Consider the following 20,951-nt stretch of genomic DNA (forward strand, 5'->3'; position numbering starts at 1 on the left):
TAAAGTGTCTTAATGGAGATCTAAAAACTGGCCATTACAATGCATTTATAATAATGCAATATTGATAGGGCATCTATTTGGGATTAAGCCTAATTTACCTCAAAGCCTGGGTATATCTCTCGCCAAAATAGGACACTTTTTTATGATGGTGTTTTTATTCTAGGTAAACTAGATATAATTCTATTCTAGGTAACTGTGATGTAATTTTGACAAATGATGCAATAGTGGATTACGTTGTGTCTTTTGTTTCAATCAAATAAATGATCCATTGAAGTCATCTTAGAACGTAGTATCCTAGAACGTACTCTTATGCAATCGTAAATAGTTATCTCGTTTTCATTCAACATCAAGCACTGGTGTTGCATCTCCTGTCTGCCAGAGCATGCTGTGTTTGCAGGTGTCTCAGAGCTGCACTCCACCACACGACATGGCCCCTGAGGCGTCCTGCCCCAGTCCACTCCCCAGGAGTCGTTCCTCCTTTAGTTTGACCTCTGTGAACTCCTCCCTCACCCGCCGCAGCAGCTCTGGACACAGCAGCACATCCAGGGCCGTCATGGCCAAGGCCTTCGCTGCCCGCAGAGCATAGAACTGAGCCTTCTCATCACCTGCAAGGAATCAGTCAAGGACAAGGAATTACATAACATCGTTTTATTTTATTTTTAACATGCTTTTCCCAATCCAATGACTACAACATCTGAACATGCAGCATGCTGTAGGGAAGAAAACATGCTGGCTTTGATAAAGATGACATATACTGTATATATAATCTAATGTGATCAAAAGGAAAACTATTACTGTAATCAGATAACAGTGGTCATGCATGTTTAAGGTGCATACCAGCTGCTACAGTGTACTCTTCTGTGTGATTCAGAGCCTCAGAACCAATATAGAAGTAGGGGTGGATTCCAGGTATAATAAAAGACACATTTCCAAAGTCAGTGGAGCCTGTGGGTGTTCAAGACAATATGGGCCTTTCATGAAGTTATACAAGAGCTTTCATATAGTCACACACAACATTTCTATCTCATTGCATAACTGTTGTTTCTATCGCAACTGAACTGTTGCCTGAGTATTGTGTAGAAACGAATGTCACCTTCTAATGACCACAAGAGGGCCTATGGGATGCATAAGAGATGCTTCTCCTACCAGAAGAGTTTTTAAGAACCTCTTCATCTGTTGTGAATTCCATCCCCAAGGCTTTGCCGTTGTCCTCATACAGACTGTGCAGTGTGGTGTTCCGCAGGAGGTTGTCAAACGCATTCTTTGCAAACTGGACTTCAACCTTAGGAAGACATTTTTGGTAAAAAAAAAATAATAATAATGAAAAAAAGTAATACACGTTGGGTTCAATGCAACAGAAAATTGCATGACTGTACCAGATGAGTTCTTAATTTCTATAATAATTTTCCTATGTGGTGATTTAAAAAAAAAATCGCTTACTTCACAGCCAGTTGCCATGGCAGCAGATCTAAAACACCTCTCAGCCTTGGCTTTGATAGTGGGCAGGTCTTTGCGTGAGGGAGTGCGCAGGTAATACTCCAGCTCAGTGTAGGCAGGGATGATATCGGGTTTCACCCCACCATGCTTGATGATACCTGCACAGGACAAGGTCCACCAGTACTTGAGAGCAAGTGGGGAAGGTCACTACAAGAAACAGTTGTTGTTGTATGTTAAACATAACTCCTGAAGACAAGATCAGGAGGAACATAAGTGTTAACTAGGCTGTCCCTCACCATGGACTCTCCAGTCTGGTTTGAGTTGCTGTCTGAGCACAGAGATGTTGTTGTAGGCCAGGACAGCAGCGTCCAGCGCATTGATCCCTTCCCAGGGGTAGGCGGCAGCATGAGACGCCTTGCCATGGTACCTCACTATGACACTGGAAATGAAATCATAAACCAGACACTAAGTGTTAGACTCTGTCCTCCTGGTTTATTCTGGGAGTAGGACAGGGGCACGAGAGATCTCTCACACATAACTGGCCTGTAGCCTGAAATAGCTACAGGCCAGAAACGAGGGCCTCCAACTACAACGAGAGCTCCTGCACAGTTGATATTGACCTATCAATATCAATAAATGATTGCATGCACTACTACAACATGCATGTTTCTAATGTGTTATTCGTGTAGTTGGAAATTACTGTGAGAAGTGGAAATCAAATATTTGTCTTTATTCATCATGAAATATATTGTAATAGACTGTTTTGGTTGTAAGAACCGATAAAATAACTAATCAAATAGCCTTACTCGTGTTCAGCCACGTCTGGCAGATAGGAGGCATCCTCCTGTGAGGGGTGGGCCATGAACGCCATGTCAAGGCCTTCAAAAGCACCCAACCGTATCATGTCTATTTTACCCCCACCATCCTCCTCGGCTGGGGTCCCCAACACCGTCACCTGTGGAGAGAGCAAGTTACCCGATCAACCTGTGTCTAGTTCCATGCTCTCTCACGGCATCCACGGACTTGTATATAATTCAACGTTATACAGGCTGTATAATACAGCATAAACAATATAGTTGAGGAATTTGGCTATTTATTGCACTGAGAATTGTCGCAGAGCATGCTCAAGGTGTCAGTCTTTAGAAAATACTTCTCAGATTTCTATTGCATAATTCATGTGTGTGCGATCATATTATATATCTACAGTATATGTATGTGTATGAGCGCTGACAATACCTGGCAGTGGCGGCTGGCCGATAGAGGGCGCTGGGGCGCCGCCCCCACCTTCACTTCCTAGTTGCGATTTGTAAAAGTTTTTTTTTTAAATAAACATTGTTTATTCACAAAATGCAGCTGATATTCTGTCGGCGCCTATCAGCATTCATTAAAAATCCTCCAATACAATATTTTTTTTTATCTGTGTGTGTGTAAAATTCACTAAGTGTTAGACTCTGTCCTCCTGGTTTATTCTGGGAGTAGGACAGGGGCACGAGAGATCTCTCACACATAACTGGCCTGTAGCCTGAAATAGCTACAGGCCAGAAACGAGGGCCTCCAACTACAACGAGAGCTCCTGCACAGTTGATATTGACTTATCAATATCAATAAATGATTGCATGCACTACTACAACATGCATGTTTCTAATGTGTTATTCGTGTAGTTGGAAATTACTGTGAGAAGTGGAAATCAAATATTTGTCTTTATTCATCATGAAATATATTGTAATAGACTGTTTTGGTTGTAAGAACCGATAAAATAACTAATCAAATAGCCTTACTCGTGTTCAGCCACGTCTGGCAGATAGGAGGCATCCTCCTGTGAGGGGTGGGCCATGAACGCCATGTCAAGGCCTTCAAAAGCACCCAACCGTATCATGTCTATTTTACCCCCACCATCCTCCTCGGCTGGGGTCCCCAACACCGTCACCTGTGGAGAGAGCAAGTTACCCGATCAACCTGTGTCTAGTTCCATGCTCTCCCACGGACTTGTATATAATTCAACGTTATACAGGCTGTATAATACAGCATAAACAATATAGTTGAGGAATTTGGCTATTTATTGCACTGAGAATTGGCGCAGAGCATGCTCAAGGTGTCAGTCTTTAGAAAAGACTTCTCAGATTTCTATTGCATAATTCATGTGTGTGCGATCATATTATATCTACAGTATATGTATGTGTATGAGCGCTGACAATACCTGGCAGTGGCGGCTGGCCGATAGAGGGCGCTGGGGCGCCGCCCCCACCTTCACTTCCTAGTTGCGATTTGTAAAAGTTTTTTTTTTAAATAAACATTGTTTATTCACAAAATGCGGCTGATATTCTGTCGGCGCCTATCAGCATTCATTAAAAATCCTCCAATACAATATTTTTTTTTATCTGTGTGTGTAAAATTCACTGTTAAAATACATAGGGGGAGGAGTCGGGACGCCGGTCGAATGCAAGTCTATCGCAGGCCAAATACTTTTCGCTTACACGTGAGCTGTAGCAGCGCTCCAATTGTCTGTCTCCTATTTCTCGGCCGGGGCGCAAAAATGTGCGCCTTGAATATCCGGTTGTATATCCAGCATATGCTCCAATGCGGAAGTCCTGAGGACTTCCGACTTCCGGGGCAGCGACTTCTGGGGCAGCACGACTGCTCTCCTAACAAATTACGTTTTTTACAATGTAAGGAGGATTTATTTCTGTAAACAAATTGAACAAATGGATTAGAATGAGGCATCTTTTGTTCCTAACTTGAGGATATTGCAACTGGACCTATTACCGAAGTCAAACTTATCTCGTTTGTGGTCGCAATCTCCGCACCGGATGTTTGTTGATTGTTTGATATAGGTTACTCAAGTTGTATGGCCAACGCTGCTGGCAGCAGAGAGTTAAGAAATCTAAGAAGCGATCTAAAACAAAAAGTTACGGTGATGGACCGCGGAGAACTTGCATCAATTATGAGAGAAGTCATACGTGAAGAGCTTGACTCCGCATTTGATCTGAAACTTAAACCAATTAAAGAATGTCTGGATTCACTCCGCAAGGACATGATTTCCAATACGACCAAGGTAAAGGACCTGGAAACAGCCGCTAACGAGACGGAACGCCGTCTAACTGATATCGAACAAAAACTTTCTCAACCCCGCGGGAGGCTAACGTGAGGTATGGGCTGTTATTTCCACGCAAGCTGATTGTCACATTTGCTAACAACACTGCCTCCTTCACGGACCACAGAGAGGCCATGGCACACTACATCCAGGTAATTAAACCAACTCTATAATCCTGACTACATCAATGGCTAACATCAATACCTGAACAACAGCCCACTATATGGGCAATGTGACAGTAGACAATGTAATGAATCCTGGATTGATGGAGATGCCTATAGGCTACGTGACATTTAATTGGAGTCCCTGACTATGACGAATATATGATATGTATGTATATATGAATAACAATTGATATGGATCAATTTATACCTCTTATTAGATTATAAATACTCTGGTTGTTATGTTTGCCTTTTGGTTGACAGCAAAAGGGAGAGAGAAGGATAGGGAGGGAGAGAAGGAGAGAGAGCAGGATGGTGTCGGCACACCAGAGAGAGAGAGAGAGAGAGAGAGAGACAGCAAGAACCAGGTGAGAAAGTGGACAGGTAGTCAAGACCACATAAGTAAGTAGCCTTGAGAACCGATGGTTCTCGAGCCTAATGGCCCATAGGGAAGGAGCCTCCTGTTTCCGTAGCGTGAGGCGGCTTAATGTACAAGTTAGTACACCCCCTGGACATGACGCTGGTATGTCGCAGGGTCTTACCCCCTGGGGGGGGGGGGGGTCCATGCCACGGTCCATGCCACCCCCCCAAGGCAGCAAACCTAGGGGAAACACTGTTATTCTCATGCTAAAATTGACTGTAAATCCAGATGTTAAAGTTGATATTCTTCCCCGTGGAGCATGCCCCCATAACCTGTGCCCCACCCAAAATGTTTAGCACCAGCCACCACTGATACCTGGACACGAACAGGGAACTCGGGTGTGCATTCTACCAATGCTTTTAGGCCCAACGCTGCGGCAGCTCCCACTTCTGCGATCAGGTTATGGCCACAGGCATGTCCAAGGCCAGGTAATGCATCGATCAGGTTATGGCCACAGGCATGTCCAAGGCCAGGTAATGCATCGATCAGGTTATGGCCACAGGCATGTCCAAGGCCAGGTAATGCATCGATCAGGTTATGGCCACAGGCATGTCCAATGCCAGGTAATGCATCGTATTCGCACAAGAAACTAATATGGAATACATCACTGACCGGTCCCCATGACGCACGGAATGCTGTCTCAAGTTTATAGTGAATATTCACACTCCATCCCTTTTCATCAGAGAAAATTTGCACCAACCTGTCGTGAGACTTTCTTTCTTCATATGCAAGTTCTGGGCAACTCCATATGTAACCAGGGAGTAGCTAAAAGGACTGTAGAATTTAGGAAGGGCTGGTTATCTAACTAACTCTGAGCTAAATAGGCAGTGTAGGAGGATACAGGCAGGGGGCGCCAGCAACCCTTTTGACTAGCAGTACTATCGTTAGCATTAGCATTAGCATTAGCATTAGCATTAGCATTAACATTAGCTAACAGACGACTAAACACACAGTAACGGTATCCCATATGAACAAACACATTTATTTATACAAATTATACACATCCCAAATATACTCCCTCCCCGCCGGCCACACACACACTCACTCACTCACAGTATCTGGCCTGAACAGGCTTAGAGTCCCGGACTGAAAGGAGCGCGTTGAGGCCTGGTTGGAGCTCGCATGTGCTTCGAGGAAGGTAGCAGACAAAGGGGGGGGGGTGACGTAGCAACTCGAAGGGAAAGGGGCTTCTTCGTAGTCCACGACGAGGGGTGAAGGGCTCAGGTCCGGGGTCCACGGTAAGCTCCGGTGGAGTCAGCGGTCGGTCGCAATCCACTCGTGGAGGCGACGGCTCTGTCCAGCTTGGGTCTCGCTTGGTCCAACGTTAGCAGCCGGCTGCTGGCAAGGCTGGCTAACGGGGACACAGCTAAACGGGCTATCACAGTTGTGAACTCAATAATCACTCTTCAGGTATTCAGCTTCAGCACGGTGTGCGTGTTACTGACTCCGCCATCTTAGATCGACTTCTCGTTCTCTCTGCTTCTTCTCACTCTCGTTACTCTCATCACTCTGATTCTCGTCACACTGACGCACAGAGCACTTCCGTCCCTATATATATCAACCGGACACAGCATCCGGGTCACGGACACACCCCGGATATACCACGTCATTAAACATATACATAAACATTACAATAACAATACATACACCTTCATGAAAACGTACATGAATAATATGGAAAATAATAAAGGAAATAACAGGGGCAAAATAGGGCTGATTCGGGGAAACTAAACTGGCTCTAAATTGTGGGCCTTCATAACAGCCGCCCCATGAAACCCTCGGTTTCATTTAACTAGGGAAGGCACACTGGCTAGGCTGCTCTAGCAGCGTGAGGTAGGAGGTGATAGTGTCCTTCGTAATTTGAGGGAGCTCAATCAGGCGTGCCACAGGTCGGGTGTAAGTGCGACCACCAACGTCCACGATGGCCGTCCGCACCCTTCCATCCGGACCCGGCAGGACCTTGGTCACTCTGCCTGTCTGCCAGGCGGCGCGTGGAAGGGACTGGTCGATCACCAGTACCACGGCACCTTCGGACAAGTTGTCTCTCTCCCTCATCCACTTCTGCCTGACTTGCAGGGTCGGCAGGTAGTGCAGTATGAACTGCCTCCAAAACTGGTCCGCGAGCACCTGGCTGTGCCTCCACCATCTTCTTCCGGTGAGCTCTGCAGGGTCGTAGACTACCTGAGGCAGTGCAGAGTCTCGCCGCCCCATCAGCAAGAAGTTGGGCGTGATGGGATCCAGATCTGCTACATCACTGGAGGTATAGCCTAGGGGCCGGGAGTTCAAGATGCCCTCAATCTCTGCTAGTACAGTCTCGAGCACCTCATCGGTAGGCACCTTCTGTCCGAGAATGGTACGTAGGACGTTCTTTACTGAGCGAATCTCCCGCTCCCAGGCTCCCCCGAAGTGTGGAGCATTTGGGGGGTTGAACTCAAACTTCACTTGCTGGGAGGCGAGTCTGTCACGGGCCTCCTCAGTCATCGCAGCGTAGCTCGCCCTCAGCTCGGCCTCACCACCGACGAAGTTGGTGCCTCTGTCCGACCGGAGGGTCTTAGGGGTCCCTCGCCTGGAGGTGAACCTCTTGAAGGACATGAGGAAGCTGTCGCTTGTGAGCTGGTGCAGAACTTCAAGGTGCATTGCTCTCGTCGTCAGGCACGTGTAGATGATGCCCCACCGCTTTTCGGAGGCTCGCCGGTTTCGGACTAGGAGTGGCCCGAAACAGTCAACCCCAGTAGAGTGGAACGGAGCCTGTCTCAGTCGCAGCCGGTCCTCGGGCAGATCGGACATCATGGGCTGCGGCGGCGTGGCTCGCCACCTCTGGCAGTCCGAGCAGGACCTTTGATATCTCCGTACCGCCTCCCGTCCATGGAGTATCCAGAATCTCCGTCGTACCTCCGCGAAGACACGCTCTCCACCCGCGTGCTGCACTTTGTCATCATGGTGCTTGATGACCAATCTGGTGACCTGATGCTTAGTGGGAAGCACGATGGGATGCTTCGTGTCTAGGTCTAGATCTTGAGCGCGGCGCAGTCTGCCACCCACGCGAATGAGAACACCGTCGAGCTCTGGAGCTAAGCCGCGGAGTCTACTGTCCGAGGGGATCGGCTTCCCTTTCGCGAGACACTCCCGCTCTCGGGAGAAGGCATCCTGTTGGGCACTCTGCAGCACCAGGAGCTCCGCCGCGGTGTAATCTTCGGCGCTGAGCGTAGTATCTAGGGGTAGACCGGCCTTGGAGCAAAACATCCTCTTCTGCAGCTCTTCGAGCGTCTCACACTCCTCTCCTGGAGTAGTCTCAGGGTCTACGACCTGGGTGACTCCGCAGAACAACGTCTTACGCAGCTCTTTGTCCTCTCTGTCTTCGGCTAACGCCGGCGTGGCTGGCCACTCTGACTCCCGCTCCTGTAGGAAGTCTGGTCCCGTGTGATACAGGTGGGGCTCAGCCAGATCCTGGAGAGTTGCCCCTCTCGTGATGACGTCAGCAGGGTTCCTCTTGGTGTCTACATAACGCCAGCAGTTCACCTCAGTCAACTCCAGAATCTCTGCGACTCGGGTGCCCACGAACACCTTATACCGACATGAGCTGGACTTCAACCACTGGAGGACGGTAGTTGAGTCTGACCACATGGTGACGCTCATCAGAGGTAGCTGGAGCTCGTCGAGCAGGAAGCTTCCCAGTTGCGCGCCGTTCAGGGCAGCACACAGCTCCAGTCTTGGGATGGACTGTTGCTTTTTTGGCGCCACTCGGGAACGTGCCAGGACAAACGAGACGTGGACTTCACCTCCAAGCTCCGCCGCTCTGACGTATGCCACGGACCCGTACGCCATCTCCGAGGCGTCGCAGAATACATGTAGCGTGATGACACTCCTCTCTAGGTCCGTGGAGGGAGGGAAGTAGCTCCGCTGCAGCTTGATGTGCTGGAGAGTGGGAAGTTCCTGCTCCCAGGCCTTCCACTTCTCTTCTAGGTGACGAGGCAGAGGATCGTCCCATCCTCGTTCTTGGGCCCACAGCTCCCGGACAAGCACCTTGGCCATCGTCGTGAAGGGAGCGATATATCCCAGTGGGTCGTACTGGCTCGCTAGAGTGCTGTATATCGTTCTCATCGTGACGCGTTGGGGCTTGGCAGGCTTATTGCGATAGCGTAGAGTGTCGGTCTGGAACTGCCAGATAAGTCCGAGCGTCATCTCCTGAGCATCATCTGGTGAGTGAGAGACCCAAGCCTCGCTGCTGGTCGAGGTGGCCTCCTTCGGGAGGTCTCTGATGACTTGCGGGTCGTTGCTGGCCCACTGGCAGATCTCAAATCCACCCTCCTGGAGATGAGCACGCAGGTCCTGGACTAGCTGACGGGCTTCCGTGGCTGTCTTCGAACTGTGGAGGCAGTTGTCCACGTAAAAGCTCTTATGGACGGCGTCAAACACTCCAGGAGGTGCCGTCTCCTGCGCGGCGTGAGTCTGTAGCGCATAGGTAGCGCAACAGGGGCTGCAGGTTGTCCCGAAGGGTAGCACCTCCCACTGGTAGATAGAGGGGTCGGGGTCGCTCGGGTCCTCTCTCCAGAGAAACCTCATGAGTGGCTTGTCTTCCTCCAACATCCTGACCTGGTGAAACATTCGCTTAATGTCACCACTGACTGCGATCGGCTGCTGACGGAAGCGCACCAGAACTCCCAAGAGGGCTGGGGTCAAGGTTGGACCAGGGAGAAGATAGTGGTTGAGGTTGAGCTTCCCCACCTGGTAGCTACAGTTGAAGACCACTCGGTTCTTCCCGTTGTGGTGAACATTGTGGTGCGGGAGGTACCAAGACTCGGCACTCTGGTTCGCCTCGGCTGGCTCAAGCTTCTTCACCAGACCGGACTCCGTCAGTTTCTTCATCTCAGTTCTGTAAGAAGCAGCAAGGACCTCGTCCTTCCTCATACGCTTCTCAGTGCTGGTCAGACACTGTAGGACGGTTCGAGGGGATACTCGAAACTCTGGCATGGGTTCTCTTCGGAGTAGTGGTGTGACGTATCTCTTCACGCCCTGGACTTCGATACGCACTGTCTTTGCTTTAAGGAGGTCTATGGCGTAGACGTCCTCCTTTGACCGTACGTAGAGCTTCTCATTCTTGTAGGGCGCAACGTCTAGCGTCCACAGCTTCTGGACGTTGTCTAGTAGCGCCGCATTCATGGAGTCCACACTGGTGTGAAGGCAGTTGATGGTCTGCACTTCTTCGGTGCGGACATGGAGGGATGACGTAGCTCTCCCGTCTCTATCTCTCCACTCGGTAGCGCCTTGGAGGGCCCACCCAAGCGCAGTCTTAACCGCCATCGGGCAGCCTCGTGGTCCTCTCAGCGGAGGACGGAGCGACACGATCAGTGCAGCGTTGTCCGAGCCGATGAGAAGGGTTGGCTCCGCTCCTTCTATCGGATGTAGGTCCACTCGCCGTAGGTGGGAATATCTTGCGCGTAATCTCTCCAGGGGGTAGTCGTAGCGGGAGAGCGCTAGCTGGTCTGCGGTGAAGACATTCTGAAGCCGATATCTGTCCGACGGCCGCCCCGCCGGGGAGATAGAGAAGTTGATTCTCGCCCCGGTGACCTCTTTAAGGTCGCGACGTATCGTGCGCAGAGTCAGCTTCTCCTCAGTCCCGTGGAGCCCCAACTGGCGCACTGCCTCCTGGAGGAGGATGGTCCGTTCCGACCCGTCGTCTAGAACGGCGTACGTGTCGTACACAGCGTTGTTGTGGTGCAGTCGGACCTTCACCACCTTCAGTAGGACCTTGGAGCCGCTGCTCTGGGTTGGGTCTAGATAGTAGACAGGTGTTTCCTCTTCCGGTGCGCTACCGGACCTAGGGCTTCTGGTGCCCTCCGTGGACCTGGCGAGGGAGACCTCGTGTAGGATGTTGAGGTGGACCTCCTCGCAGCGGTTGCACTTTCTCCTCAAGGTGCAGTTCTTAGCCAGATGGTCGCGCCCACAGTTCCAGCACCTCTTGTTCTCCTCGAGCCACCTCTGCTTGGCCTCGGTACTCAGGTTGTCGAAGTCACTGCACTCATTGAACCAGTGCTCGCTGGTGCAGTACGGACATGGCGGTGGACCTCTCCGTCCCTTTTGAGGGGGTTGAGAGGAATCCTTTCCCTCAGGTCGGGCTTTCCTCTCTCTCCGAGGCTCCTCCTCTGTGTGCAGCACTCCTACTGGGCGTCCTCTGTTCGAGCTCGGCCTGTCCCAGCGGTCTCCCTTCTCCCTCTCCTTCTTCGGCTCAGCGTAACCCATGGCGTCTACGTTGGTGTCATGCACTTCCTCCAGTAGGAACTCCGCGAAGGCAGCCATGCTCAGACCCAACTTCCCGGGGTTACGAACGCGCTGCTGTCGCCGGAACCTCTCCTGCCGGAAGCGTGGGATCTTGCGGAGCAGCCGCTCTACGTTGGAGGTGCTGTTGATCTCGCTGGCGCCAGCTGGGCCCTGCGTCTTCAGCATTCCAACCAAGGTGTGCACGCGGAGCGCGAAGTCATCCAGCGCCCGTTCATCCTTGATGGGGGCCTGCTGTTCGAGGGCTTGCAGTTCAGCAAGGGCGTGGTTCCAGGGACGACCGTAGCGGGCATCCAAGTCGGCGAGCGCTCTGGTGTAAGGTGTCGGTGCGGAGGCATGGGCCAGAACCATGTTGTGGGCTCTGGGGTTCCTCACATGCTGAAGGAGAATCGCATATTTGTAGGACTCTGAGCAGGAGTCGTCCAAGAGCGTGTCTAGGCAGATGCGTAGTTCCACATACTGGCTCCTGTCCTCGTCCTTGAAGAAGGGGAACTTGGGTCCCTCCACCTGGGGAAACATCCTGTAGTGGATGATCGGGGCTGGAGTGACGGTCTGGGTGTCCGGCCTGCATGCGTTTTGGTGCACTGGAGGACCTAAGGGTGTGCTACGCTCTTGGGGAATGGCTCCCCTCCCGGGCAGCGACGCTGGCTCCCTCTGGGCCGCGTAGCGGTCGGGTCCCTGGTCCTCTTCCTTCAAGGTGGTCAGCTGGGCCTGTAGTTGGACAGTCATGGCGGGGGTCATGGAGCCATCGGCGGGGGGTTCAGGAGATGGCACTCGAGAGGGCCGTGCGGATGATGCTCTGGAGCTACGGGCCGACGGAGCTCTGCTGATGCACACGTCGCGCATGGTCTGCATCACTTCCGCCATCGTCTCCGCGTGCAGTTGCTCTCTCCCCATCTGGAGGCGCTCGCGCTCGAACTGGATGCGTTCCCTCTCTAACGCCTCCTGGCGCTGTCTCTCCGCCGCACGTTCCGCTCCCTCCATCTGGAGGCGCTCGCGCCTCTCCATCGCGCGTTCCGCCCCCTCCATCTGGAGGCGTTCACGTTCTAGCGCCTCCTGGCGCTGCCTCTCCGCCGCGCGTTCCGCCCCCTCCATCTGGAGGCGTTCACGCTCGAACTGGAGGCGTTCCCGCTCTAACGCCATCTCGGCCTGTTGGCGCATACATTCTGACAGCGCGGCACTACTCCCTCTGGAGTGCATGCTATCCGCCCCAGAGGCAGAACTGCCCACGGAAACCCTGGACCGGGAGGAAGCCACTGAACGGCAGGAGCTAGGTCTCGAGCGCGCCGTACTGGGAGGCAGATCGTGAAGGCTGAGGCCCTCCCTCTTCCGCCCGCAGGCGCTGTCGGACCGGGCCTCTCCTTCCTGCTCTTCCGTTTCTACGGCAAAACCCTGCTGTTCTGCCATCTCATCCTCAGGCTGGTGCTCTTTGATGGCTGTCTCGGTGCTAGCCACCCGCGCGCCGGCGGACACCTCGGCCTCTCCGACCACTGTATCCCGTGGAGTGCGCTCCTCACTACCACTCAGTGAGCTTTCGAGCTCAAGCTCATACTCCTGTAACCTCGGAGGCAACCGTGGGACTCTCTGTGGTCGTGGCTCTGGCTCAGGGGGCGGAGAAGGGGGGGTAACTGTCTTGTCTGGTTGGCTGCGCTCAGCCATGCTATCACTACACAACCTATCCGGCTCGAAGGACCAATTGTAACCAGGGAGTAGCTAAAAGGACTGTAGAATTTAGGAAGGGCTGGTTATCTAACTAACTCTGAGCTAAATAGGCAGTGTAGGAGGATACAGGCAGGGGGCGCCAGCAACCCTTTTGACTAGCAGTACTATCGTTAGCATTAGCATTAGCATTAGCATTAGCATTAGCATTAACATTAGCTAACAGACGACTAAACACACAGTAACGGTATCCCATATGAACAAACACATTTATTTATACAAATTATACACATCCCAAATATACTCCCTCCCCGCCGGCCACACACACACTCACTCACTCACAGTATCTGGCCTGAACAGGCTTAGAGTCCCGGACTGAAAGGAGCGCGTTGAGGCCTGGTTGGAGCTCGCATGTGCTTCGAGGAAGGTAGCAGACAAAGGGGGGGGGGTGACGTAGCAACTCGAAGGGAAAGGGGCTTCTTCGTAGTCCACGACGAGGGGTGAAGGGCTCAGGTCCGGGGTCCACGGTAAGCTCCGGTGGAGTCAGCGGTCGGTCGCAATCCACTCGTGGAGGCGACGGCTCTGTCCAGCTTGGGTCTCGCTTGGTCCAACGTTAGCAGCCGGCTGCTGGCAAGGCTGGCTAACGGGGACACAGCTAAACGGGCTATCACAGTTGTGAACTCAATAATCACTCTTCAGGTATTCAGCTTCAGCACGGTGTGCGTGTTACTGACTCCGCCATCTTAGATCGACTTCTCGTTCTCTCTGCTTCTTCTCACTCTCGTTACTCTCATCACTCTGATTCTCGTCACACTGACGCACAGAGCACTTCCGTCCCTATATATATCAACCGGACACAGCATCCGGGTCACGGACACACCCCGGATATACCACGTCATTAAACATATACATAAACATTACAATAACAATACATACACCTTCATGAAAACGTACATGAATAATATGGAAAATAATAAAGGAAATAACAGGGGCAAAATAGGGCTGATTCGGGGAAACTAAACTGGCTCTAAATTGTGGGCCTTCATAACACCATATGTCTTTGCTTAGACTATAGAGCTTGTCTTTGACTTCGTCAATACAATTGCCAACTTTCTGTTTGAACTCGAGGAGTGACTCAGTGGATATGGTGTGCCGAGCCATTGGCAGCTGGATAGTCTACGAAAGAAGGCTGAAAGCAGGTGTCTGAGGTACCTGTCTCCTACGCTATTGACACCTATGGTAATGGAGAAAACAATATTTCGAGTAACCTCGGCACGCACCTCAGGTCGTCCGGTACGTACGTATCTCTGAAATAAGCATGCTGTTAGTCGGCAGGGCGCAATCATAATTATATTTGGTCGGCAGGGGGCACTCATAATTATATTTGGTCGGCAGGGTGCACTCATCATTATATTTGGTCGGCAGGGGGCACTCTCCATCTGTTTTTCCATCACCAACTACAACAACAACCCAGTCCCAAACAAGAAGCTGATTCTCCAGAGATTTGCCGGGGAGGGCAAACGACAGGAGTGTAATTCTGTCCCAGCTCTGTTTAAACAGACAACAGTATGGGTAAATGTCTCAAGAGTGTGCCGTCACTGGATTTCTACGTTAAACCAAGCACACACCCCTATTATAAAGACTGATAAGAAGCAGACAAACAATAGATTGGGGGTAGCCAATATTTTAAATGTATTTCTCATTAAATTGGAAAAGAAAATGGTTTTCTAATTGCAATACGGGAGTGTATTTCTTTAACATGTATTCACTGGACTGAAAAAACATTGCAACAAAATGTGCATTTTTGGTACAATAATACAATTTCTGCATTTGTATGACATCACTTGATAACGGTCCCTGAGGTTACGTTGAGAGCTTGGTAGAGCATCTGTACCTACTGCAGAGTCACGTGTAAAAAAACAAAAACCCGTCAGGGCTGGCAGAGGAAAAGGCGGGAAAGTTCTCCGTGATAACAAGAGACTCCTGTGAGTAACAACAACCATAATCATTTTACCACTTTGAGAGGAATTCCTCATATATATTCTATTATATCTATATATTATATCATATATATTCTATTATATTATATCTATATATTATGTCATATATATTCTATTTGGCAGTTTTTGGAGTGCCTGCCTGTGTATTCTAGTTGACATGACATGGATGTTGTTTGTTTAAAACGTTTATATTGATCGCAGACTAAGATAACGGTCGAGGTTATGCTAGCTCGAGAGCTTCGTAGAGCTAGCATCTGTATTTAGCTACTGTGCGCAGGGTTGCCAGATGGGGCGGATTACCCTCGAATGGGCTACTTTTGATCACACTGGGCCGGAAAAAGGCAGTTGGGCTGGATAAATAACATTTAAGCGATATCAAAATGTCAGTACCTGAATGTTACAAAATGTGTTAAGTTAAAACGCACACCCTAGTAGCTACATACAATGTGCATTGTTTTTAAACAATATTTTACAAACATCATTGGCAACAGACAAACAGTTTGGGGGCAGGAGATGGGCACCTGCCGAATAGTAATTAGTGGTTTTCTGACAATTATAGGTTTGGGGCTGGTGGTTTTTGGTTGATTAAGCGATTTTTAGACTGTGGTTAGGCTGGAAAATGTCAACATATCTGGCAACCCTGGTTCGCCCTGTCACAAGGAAACAGAGGATGAGAAGGTGAATGTGATGTTGGAAGGTGAGATTAGCGAGGGACATGAGGGTCTTTGCTGATCATTTCTGAGTTTGAGAGTATTTAATTGTACACCTACTTAGTAGCTGAAGTTTGCCAGCAATATTAGAGCAACTTTAATAAGTTTGGAATTTAGCTGGCATAGCTATCAAGAAATTTCGGAGGTGATTATAGCTATCTAGCTAATTATCGTCATCACATTTGGCTTTTTTCACTTGAGGTTTTTGGTGAGGAGGTGCGATGCGTTTGTCTAATTCTCTAAATGTGCAGGAGGTGGACAAGGTCATCAAATCCATCCGTGACAATTGAAAAGTACAAAACATGCTGTCAATATTATTATATCTTTCTTGGATGATATTTGAGTGATCGTAATTGGCTCAACAGTGAACGTTATTAGAACGTTATTAGAACGTTATTAGAACGTTAATAGAGCGTTATTAGAACGTTATTAGAACGTTATTAGAACGTTATTAGAGCGTTATTAGAACGTTATTAGAGCGTTATTAGAACGTTATTAGAGCGCAGCAGCAACAATGTTGAAGCAGCACAGTTATCACTGGGCATCACGGGAGTAACGCAGCTAAAAGCCTGAGCTCCAAAATGTCTTAAAAAAACCTTTTTAAACCTAAATTATATTTACACAGATAATGTCATATAGACAATGGCATACTAATACTTTTGTCTCTTTGTAAGACTACACTTTTGATTGTAAAACCACAAATGGAGGACACGGAATACGCTGAGGGGTGTCTGCAACCTCTTTCATCAATTGAAGCTCTCCTCAACGCCCCCAATCCCTCGCCTCCTCCCTGCCCCCCATACCTAGAGCATTGGATGGGCCGTGAGACAGATGTAAATAGAGAGATAGGTGAGTACATTGGATGGGCCGTGAGACAGATGTAAATAGAGAGATAGGTGAGTACATTGGATGGGCCGTGAGACAGATGTAAATAGAGAGATAGGTGAGTAGCCGGGCCCACCTGTGTTGATAGTCACACACATCGTAGAATTAGTTTAAGACATGGTTGTTGTCTATGGGGGGTGTTTATGAATGAACGATAAGTGGACAATCCCTTGTTGTATACCTTTTTGGGACTGATGTTATTAGAACGTTATTAGAACGTTATTAGAACGTTATTAGAACGTTATTAGAGCGCAGCAGCAACAATGTTGAAGCAGCACAGTTATCACTGGGCATCACGGGAGTAACGCAGCTAAAAGCCTGAGCTCCAAAATGTCTTAAAAAAACATTTTTAAACCTAAATTATATTTACACAGATAATGTCATATAGACAATGGCATACTAATACTTTTGTCTCTTTGTAAGACTACACTTTTGATTGTAAAACCACAAATGGAGGACACGGAATACGCTGAGGGGTGTCTGCAACCTCTTTCATCAATTGAAGCTCTCCTCAACGCCCCCAATCCCTCGCCTCCTCCCTGCCCCCCATACCTAGAGCATTGGATGGGCCGTGAGACAGATGTAAATAGAGAGATAGGTGAGTACATTGGATGGGCCGTGAGACAGATGTAAATAGAGAGATAGGTGAGTAGCCGGGCCCACCTGTGTTGATAGTCACACACATCGTAGAATTAGTTTAAGACATGGTTGTTGTCTATGGGGGGCGTTTATGAATGAACGATAAGTGGACAATCCCTTGTTGTGTACCTTTTTGGGACTGATGTTTCTTATCTTCATTAGCAGCTGTCTCAGCCAATGCCCCATGTCCTTTAATGGCGGGTGAGGGCCCTCTGTTGGCGTCTGAGGTATGTTCACCAACAGCACCTGTCCGGATGTCACCTCATGAGTGTTCACTCTGTCATAAAATGTTTGGAACAGCCAATGCACTCAACAAACACCTGCTGAGCCACCAGCAGGGGAGACCACACGTCTGTCCCGTCTGCCAGCGAGGCTTTAAACGCCACGATCACCTGTGAGGCACAAACCCTTCCTCCTTTCTGAGATGAAGTCATTTACCCTTTCTCCTGTCTGTGAATCATGTACCCTTTCTCCTGTCTGTGAATCATGTACCCTTTCTCCTGTCTGTGAATCATGTACCCTTTCTCCTGTCTGTGAATCATGTACCCTTTCTCCTGTCTGTGAATCATGTACCCTTTCTCCTGTCTGTGAATCATGTACCCTTTCTCCTGTCTGAGATGAAGTCATTTACCCTTTCTCCTGTCTGAGATGAAGCCATTTCGAATAATGAAACATACCCCTTGAATTTGATGAATATGACTTGTATGTTATTTACCGTAATACCTTACCATGACTTAATATATTATATATGACCTAATATATTACTCCATCATTTATGTTTTTATTTTTATGGGAGAAGTGATGTAGAAACAGATATGTTGGTTCCAGAATTACTTTAATCACAAGAAAAAGAAAAAACAACAAGTCATTCCCTGTCATTCCACCTACCGTATTTTCCGGACTATAAGTCGCGGTTTTTTTCATACTTTGGCTGGTCCTGCGACTTATAGTCAGGTGCGACTTATATATCAATAATTCATCATCTCTGACTGACATGAACTGACATACGGTAATCTCTGACTGACATGAACCAAGGAGTAACTTCCGCTAGCGCCTCATACACGATAGAATAGCCATTATACTTGACAATGTGGACATTAAACACGACAATGTGGACATTAAACATGATGTTATGGACCTTATACACAATGTTATGGACGTTATAAACGATATTAAAGTCATTTATTCCTTCCAGAGACTGTTCTATGTTGCTAAGTTACCCCCGCGAGGCTATTTTGCTACTTCCGCTAGCGCCACATACGCGATAGAATAGCCATTATACTCGACAATGTGGACATTAAACACGACAATGTGGACATTAAACATGATATTATGGACCTTATACACGATATTATGAACGTTATACACGATATTAAAGTCATTTATTACCTTTCAGAGGCTGTTCAATGTTGCATTGTTTGTAGGCCGCCCTTCATCCTAACTACTTCCGTTTTTCACCAAGCTATCTTTGTCATGGCCTTATACACGATAAATAGTCGTTACACTCGACAATGTGGACATTAAGCACTATATTATGAACGTTATACACGCTATTATGAACGTTATACACGATATTAAAGTCATTTATTACCTTTCAGAGGCTGTTCCATCCTGTTTGCTTGCTCCCGCGACGCCATTTTGCTAACCTTCGTTAGCAACGCGCTAGCTAGCCCTGGCTTTACACTCGATAATTTAAGTATTTCTAACCTTTCAGAAGAAGTTTTAACGTGAATTATGTCCTTCCTGGGCTTACAAATCCTCTCATGTCTCTTCACAGTGCCAGACTAGAGTCAAGCTCAACAGGGTCTTCTTTCCCCGCTGATTCCGCCAAGCCCGTTCCCTTGAACCATGCGACTTATAGTCCAGTGCGACTTATATGTGGTTTTTTCCTCTTCACGGCCCATTTTTGGCCTGCTGCGACTTATACTCGGGTGCGACTTATAGTCCGGAAAATACGGTAAATACTTATTCCATATAAATTAAATCTTATGGGGTGCATTTGTGTTGGCTGGTATGCTCTTAGATTGTGGCTTTGGTCTATAATATAGTACTTTAAAAAATAATTGTTTCATTGTAATGCACCTGATGCAATATCATTCTTCTTCACAGTAATGACCACATCTTAACTCATCAAAAACGGAAGCAGTTTCGATGTGTTGAACCTGGGTGCCGGAAGAGCTACTATGATTCTCACTCCCTGAAGCGCCACTTTATCTCTCAGCACGGTGTTTCCCTCATCCAGCCCACGTCTCAAAGCCTCCCCCATCCGGCCCACTCCACTATGGCACAGTGGAAGCCTGTGGATAGTGCTACATATTTGGGAGGCTCCGTAGCTCACACTAATTCCCACTCCCACATGTTCCTCTCTCCGCCCAAGCTTGTGTTAGAGCAGAACGGCTCAAATTGCTCTGGCTCTGGCAGCTACAACAGTTACAAGACATTTGAACCTCAAAGTGGCCTGCAAGTGAACAACTACTCAGCGCAAAACCTTTCTCAAGCAGAATCGGTCTCCGTCCTGGACCCATGGAGGCCAGGGTCAGATAAAGGTCCTTGTAATGACTGCACAGGTGACCTACACCCAACACGCTGAGCCCCTGGTAACACAGCTACTGCTGCGTCACTACCTCCTGAAGTGGAAGGCCCCAGTCCTCACAGCTGGGAAAGTGGATTTGACTTCCCTGTGTCTGACCTCCAAGCGCTAGAAGAAATATTGTCATATCCCTGCGACGAGGCAGGTCATTCTAGACGAGGCAGCAACGAGGCAGTGAAGCCTTCCCCTGCAGCAGAGAATTCCTCTCAGATCAAACAGCATCAGTCTGATGTGATGAAGGAGACTTGTGGCCAGACTGAAGGGAAAGCCCAAGTTCAACCTCAGTTTCATTCTTTGGGAAGTGTGAATCCCACAGCATCCTCTGACTCAAATGCAGCCTCCAAATCTGTTCCCCATGCTGCTGTCGGTCGCTCCAGCTCAGCTCTTCCGACCAACCCTGTTCCACCTCCACCAGCGATTGTCCCTCCTGCTCTCTACAGTGTGGTGAAGTCAAAGACTTGTCCTTCAAGGGTAGAAAATAAGAGGAAGAGAGGGAGACGGAAAATGGTAAGGGCGGAGGATGTGCCTGCCCCGCCTCTCCCTTCACCTTGCCCCACGTCTCTCTTAGCTCGTCAACGTCCCCGCCCTCGCCCGCTCTACCTGGTCTCCCCGAGCCAGGTGGCCATGGCCTCTTTCAGCACAGAACTCACCTCCTGTCAGCCCTTCAAGGTATGTATCCTACTACTCATAGTGCTCAATGATCTTCAATACTGTATGTCTCTGAAATGGTTTTAATTACTACATACTGCTAAATAATATTCCAAGGCTTTATGGGCGGTTATTGTTTTAGGATGAAACATCTGTCCGAAGTAGTAGTAGAAGTAGTAGTAGAAGTAGTAGTAGTAGTAGTAGAAGTAGTAGTAGTAGTAGAAGTAGTAGTAGTAGTAGTAGTAGTAGTAGTAGTAGTAGTAGTAGTAGTAGTAGTAGTAGTAGTAGTAGTAGTAGTAGTAGTAGTAGTAGTAGTAGTAGTAGTAGTAGCAGCAGCAGCAGCAGCAGCAGCAGTAGTATTAGTAGGATAGTAGTAGTAGTAGTAGTAGTAAGTAAAACTTTATTTATATAGCGCCTTTCGCACATGAAATGCA

General features: G+C 48.7%; 1 protein-coding gene across 1 annotated transcript; it reads right to left on the reverse strand.

The window, feature by feature from the left end:
- Positions 1-402: 402 nt before the first annotated feature.
- On the reverse strand, positions 403-20,495 carry LOC308163476 (peptidase M20 domain-containing protein 2-like; the record flags this gene model as incomplete). The annotated part of the gene is made up of 8 exons (XM_080537660.1): positions 403-605; positions 838-945; positions 1,147-1,282; positions 1,441-1,595; positions 1,734-1,876; positions 2,244-2,392; positions 5,426-5,699; positions 20,470-20,495. 8 exons carry the CDS (start codon positions 20,493-20,495, stop codon positions 403-405), a joined length of 1,194 nt encoding a protein of 397 aa, XP_080393786.1.
- Positions 20,496-20,951: the final 456 nt, after the last annotated feature.

The sequence above is a fragment of the Nansenia antarctica genome (assembly GCF_963989245.1).
Source record: "Nansenia antarctica genome assembly, chromosome: 8".
Lineage (NCBI taxonomy): Eukaryota > Metazoa > Chordata > Actinopteri > Argentiniformes > Microstomatidae > Nansenia > Nansenia antarctica.